The 6000-nt window shown below is 39.1% G+C and overlaps 1 protein-coding gene across 1 annotated transcript in view; it reads right to left on the bottom strand.

Moving 5' to 3' along the window:
- Positions 1-304: 304 nt before the first annotated feature.
- The window catches only part of LOC145391181 (uncharacterized), a 50976-nt gene continuing 45280 nt past the window's right edge, over positions 305-6000 (bottom strand). The window contains exon 2 of the mRNA XM_080265892.1: positions 305-924. Coding sequence (XP_080122018.1) covers positions 305-924 — 620 coding nt within the window. The remainder of the gene's footprint in view (positions 925-6000) is intronic.

The following is a 6000-nucleotide window of genomic DNA, read 5'->3' as shown; positions in this document are numbered from 1 at the left end:
CCGATTGAGCCACCGCCTCCTAGTACTACTAGTACTGCTACTATTGCTATTACTACTACTACTACTACTACTATTTTTTTTTTAATCACCTCCATCCACTGGGGAATTATATTGTGAAGATCAAAACCAACCTTGCTAATACAGTTCACCATTTGGAGTTGTAATGTGAAGGTTAACACTAACCCTCATATTATAATCCGTTGACCCCAAGCACGCCAACGGCTGTGGTTACCAACCATCTATTATTACTATTATTATTTTATTTTTTATTTATTGATATTACAATGTAAATAAAGACATTAAACTATTGGAGTCGCTGGTCTATGCGACTCTCGACCACTGTAGCTTTGTAATCCATACCCGCCAGAGAGACAGGCCTGAGGGCTGATGATCTTGTGCCCCTGAGACATAGCAGAGCAGACCTCACGAGGGAGAATGACAGTCGACATCTCATCCAGGCCATAACAGAACTCTGCGGTTGACGTTTCTTCTCAGAAAGAACCTCTGCCAGTCTCGAGTAGAATCTCACTGCCTCTGGACCCATCCCACCTGATGTCGTGAACACAAGGGCAGTGAATCGACCGTGGTCCACATGTTGGATCCTTTCGTGATAATTTCTATTTTTTTCTTGTTCATTCCTTATGTGTGCAGCTTCGAGAGACAGTTCGCAATGGCATGCTGCCATGGGATCGAATATCCTGATGTCGAAGAACGCCCTCTGCCCACGTGTCCAGAAACCTCGAGCACTGACATCCACTCTTGCATCATTCGATGTCTTTGCTGTTCTGTGGGTGAAGTGCTCGCCATCCAGGGGTAGCAGAGCTGGCTCAATCGTGACATCATGGCATATTTCCTGCAGCATTTTGGCAGTGAGATCGCGTACTTCATCGTGACGGATGCAAACAAAGCCTCCCTTCTTGCATACTATTGCATGATTTGCGTCAAATGCAGTGTCACAGGCACAATGTTAAGGTAGGTTCTCTGTTGACCACCCATATCTCAAGGCTATGGCGTCAATAAATTCTTGTTTGTTGAAGTGGAAGCTTTTCGCCTTGAGAGGCAGGGTTGTCAGCCAGTTTGATGCCCCAACCTCCTGTGCAATTTCAACTCTTCTGCACTGGTCTGGTGTTAGATGTTCGATTATGTGCTGCAGCTGGTCCTTTTGTCTTGCTTCACGCTCCTTGCTTATCTGTGTCTTAATGTCTTTCTGCCTTTGGTGGTCGATTTCACTCGTCTCAACCTGGGCGCAAATCTTCTGTGACAAGGATTCGGTGAGCTTGAGCGAATTTCTGTGTTCGTAGCTTGCCACAGCTGCCGGATTTATAATGCCATGGCCTCCCATCCTGGGTGGTAGTGCTAGGAGGTGCCTCTCTTCTGGTCTGGGGATGTGGCCGTTGGTTAAAGATGGGAGGAATGTATCCCTGATAGCATCCTCCAGTGGTTGTAGCAGCAACTCTATGTCTGGTATGGTCCTCATCACGAAGGTCCACTTGTGCTTTACACCATAGGCAAATGCACTGTACGCTGCTGCTGCTGCTGCTGCTGCTGCTGCTGCTGCTTCCGCCGTCGCCGCCGCCGCCGCCGCTGCTGCTGCTGGTTTTATTTTAAAAGAAATTATGAAGCGATATTCTAGGTACAAGGGATCAGGCCTAGCCACATTCATTGATTTAAGAAAAGCTCTTGATAGGGTAGACCACTTTATTTTAAGTAAGAAGTTGCTAAGGTGTTTAGTGCCAGTTGACATGATACTAATGATTCTGCATTACCTAAGAAACTAGTAAGCTAATATTAAATCCCGAGATTCCTTTAGTAATTACTGTTTTATAGAGAAAGGTGTGAGACAAGGAAGAATTTTGTCACCTTTCTTATTTAATTTTTATATAGACAGCATTATTAATGAGATAACAGACACTGATGTTGGATGCTGCTATGGAGAACTCAGATGCAATATATTAGCTTATGCAGATGACTTGGTACTACTGACAGAAACACCTGCAGACATGGACACTTTATATAGTAAACTTTGTACCTGTATAGATGAACACTTAATTACGGTTAACAGGACAAAATCTAAGTGTGTTATTTTTAGTAACAAAGTGGATGAGACAACAGAGATCATTGAGCTGAACGGTGATACACTGCAAGTAATAAAGGTTTTTAATTATCTTGGACATAATGTCCATTTTAATTTTAAAGACAATGACGATATTATTTTTAGACTTAATAATTTTTATGCCTCGTTTATTATTATTTTTAGGGATTTTAAAGCAGTTGACAGGGACACATTTTTATTTCTTTTTAATTCTTATTGTTTACCAGATTACGGAATTCCATTATGGAACCACGATTCCTCTTTTAACTTAAAAAATATTAAAGCTTTTGAGTTGCTTTTAGCAAAGTATTAAAGCTTATATGTGAAGTACCGATGATTGCCAGCAGTCACGTCACGGCAGCTGGGTGTAATCAACTGCTGCTCAGGCATCACACTGCACTAGTCCATGTCAGATACTGTAAGTGTTAAGATTGCCAAACCCTATCTTTAGCATTAATATCCCACTTATCAAGGAGGGATTTTTTATGCAATACCTTTTTAAACACTTTAAAGATGTATATAATGTTAATATTTTTCATGAAGAGCTGGATATTCTGAGATCTCGGATTGACTGGATACAAAGGCACGAGGACAGACGCAATCCTTGTATGTTTTATGGCTATTAGCTTAATTCTAGCATGATTTTTTTTATTCCACATTTGATATATGTATGTGTATATGTGTATACTGTATGTATGTATATGTATGTGTGTATATGTATATATATGTACTGTATGTGTGTATATGTATGTGTATGTGTGTGTATGTATGTATGTATATATCAATGTGCGTATATACAGTATGTATACAAATGTGTTTATGTGTGTGTGTATACAGTAGTATGTATGTATATATTTATATATGTATAGTCGCTTTATATAATTTTTTTAGTTTCACTTTTAGTATTGCTTATACAGTACTTTAGATTTTTTAGTTTTTGATAACTTTTATGTACAGTCATATGTGGCCTTTTATTATTATTTTATTAAATTTTAACTTTTTTTTTTCTTATTTCTTAGTACATACTTATATAACTTTATATTTATTTCTGTAGATTTTCTGTTTTCATAATTTGCAGATATTTCTAATGATTTTTTTTTATCTTTATATTTTTTGTCTTAGCATTGTGGGTTACTTATTTTTATTTTTTCCTGTGTTTTAAAGATTAATTTGTAATCATTTTATGTCATTAATTATAGTTAACATTGCCCTAAAAGAGCAGCAGTGATTTGTTATTTTTATGTAGAGTATGTTCATGGAAGTGTATATGTATATGTATGTGTGAGTATATTGTGTACAGTAACTTTTCAAGTGATTACCAGAAACCATCTTTCGGAAGGATATGCTATTGTTAAGAATGTTCTTTACTGTACAGTGGCCTCAGGAATTTCTGGGTTATGTAATATTATGTAATCTGTATATGTATACTGTATTACGAAATAAAGAAATGATGATGATGATGATTACTACCACGACTACGACTACTGCTACGACTACGACTACGACTACGACCACCACCACCACTACCACCACCACCACCACCACCACCACCGCCGCCGCGGCCGCCGCCGCCGCCAATAGGAATCCGACTTACAGTATCTGTTAAATAAATTAGTGTGAGTTAGTTAAAAATTATATGTACTAGGGCACTTAAATCATTTTCATTTGCTAAACAAAAAGGACACTGAATTTAGATTAATTTCTTTTTGTGCAAAATTTAGCTTGGCTTTAGGAAAATGTAAGAAGGTTAACAAGGAAACATTACCGTAGTGTTTTTGTTTAGAGCATATTGTGTGCCGGATTATGGATTATGTGTGTGGGATATTAGAGAAATCTTTAGTTACATATTTCGAACATTTCACAGAACTTATTCATACTCACTAAAAAAAGACAGAGGGTAGGTCTTGACTTAACTGGACATGACTGAGTTGAGTAGACTTGAACTGACTTGACTTGATTCGACTAAATAATAGCCCATACCGTAGCACAAACACCCTCCACAACAATAGCCCATACCCTAGCCCAAACACCCTTCACAACAATAGCCCATACCATAGCACAAACACCCTGCACAACAATGGCCCATACCATAGCCCAAACATCCTGCACAACAATAGCCCATACCATAGCACAAACACCCTGCACAACAATAGCCCATACCATAGCACAAACACCCTGCACAACAATAGCCCATACCATAGCACAAACACCCTGCACAACAATAGCCCATACCATAGCACAAACACCCTGCACAACAATAGCCTGTAACAGTAAAGCAAATCCCCATATTATACTTCCCTGTGGCTCCCTAAGGCTTTTCACACACAGCTACCGAAGCCTGATATGGCTTTGCTTCTTTTTTGTACTTCTACACATGTTCATCTTTTCTTATCATCTTCAGGCTATTTTGTTTTACTTAAGAGCAACTTTTTGAACCTGAAGAGATGTGTATACAGTAGCTTTTACTAAGTCTAGTAATAATACAGGTGCGAAGTTGAACAAAATCGTATGGTGTTAGCATAATTAAGATGAACAGCACGTCTTTGGTGTGATAGGGTTAACGATGCGAGGGAGTGAAGACAATGATAAAGACAAAGCGAAGGGGAATAAATTATCGGTAGTAAAGAGTGATGGGAAGGTAATACACGAAGGGAAGGGGAAAGAGGAGATGAAAAGAACAGATAAAAGGAGAGGGAAGGGAAAACAGCAACAAACGAAAACACAGGAATTAACAAAGAGAAGAGCGCGAGAACAAAGGCGACTGAAGAACTGAGACAATAAACCAAGAGGGGAACAAACAAAGAAGAGATGAGCTAAAAAACGAAAGCATGTTAAGTGTTGAATAGCAGTAAGATTTAACAAAAATAGCAGAGGCGAGAAATAATGAAAAGTAAAGCTAAAGAAAAACTGCAACACCCGTTCCCAGCAGTTGGTTTAGGGGTCAAATATTTAACTTTTTCCCTGCGACCCTGACATTCAGCCGATTGATCTCAAAATCCACTTACTTTATTCTTGCTTAACCCTTCTTATTTCCACCAAGTTGGGTCCAAATGAGATCAAAACCTGTGTATCTAGCCGTATGATCTTGAATTTTCACATTTCCTTGTGACCTTTAACTTCGACTGATTCCTTTCCAAATGGAAATCATATATTCTTGTATGATCCTTAACCCTTCCACGAACTTTTGCCTAAATCCGATAACGTTCATAAGAGACACTGACCTTTGACCAATACTTAAAAAAAAAAAAATTGATCAAGCCATTTGCTGATCTTCAACCATTCATCCAGATTTGACCCAAATCGCATTAATTTTTTTTGTAGCTGTTTTGATCACACATAAACATACGAATCGAAAGTTGACCTTGCCCTGTGACTTTGATCTCTGAATGTCCTAAAGATCGAATCCTTTCATTCTTGTTTTACCTTCAAATCTTTCCAGCAAGTTTGTTCTACAAAAAAAAAAAAAAAAAAAAAAAAAAAAAAATGCTTAAGTTGATCTTGTCTTTTTTTTTTTTTTTTTCTTTACCCAGGCCTGAGACTCTGGCCTCCGATCCCTTGTTCGCAAAAATTGCCAACTCCTCAGCCGACCCACATCTCTTCTGCCAGTATTGGTGTTATTCTTATCACACACACACACACACACACACACACACACACACACACACACACGGTAACGTTCTCGCTTGCCAACTGGTGGACGGGAGTTCGCGCCTCGCTCAGGTTGCGAAAAGTTTCACTGACGAAATGAGTGGTTACTGTCCCCCTTGAGCAAGGGGACGGGTGTGTGCGTGTGTGAAGGTCACAGCCTTGCCCTTAGATTGGACTATATGAGCTCTCAGCTCCCTTCCGGGAGGGTAAAAAGCTGACGATCACGACCATCAAGTGATCCTGACCGACCCGGTGAATTA

The sequence above is a fragment of the Coenobita brevimanus genome, chromosome 1, assembly GCF_032717465.1.
Source record: "Coenobita brevimanus isolate Jiangsu-jjx chromosome 1, ASM3271746v2, whole genome shotgun sequence".
Taxonomy (NCBI): domain Eukaryota; kingdom Metazoa; phylum Arthropoda; class Malacostraca; order Decapoda; family Coenobitidae; genus Coenobita; species Coenobita brevimanus.
The sequence above is the reverse complement of the archived record's forward strand: the minus strand, read 5'-3'. Positions and strand labels throughout refer to the sequence as shown.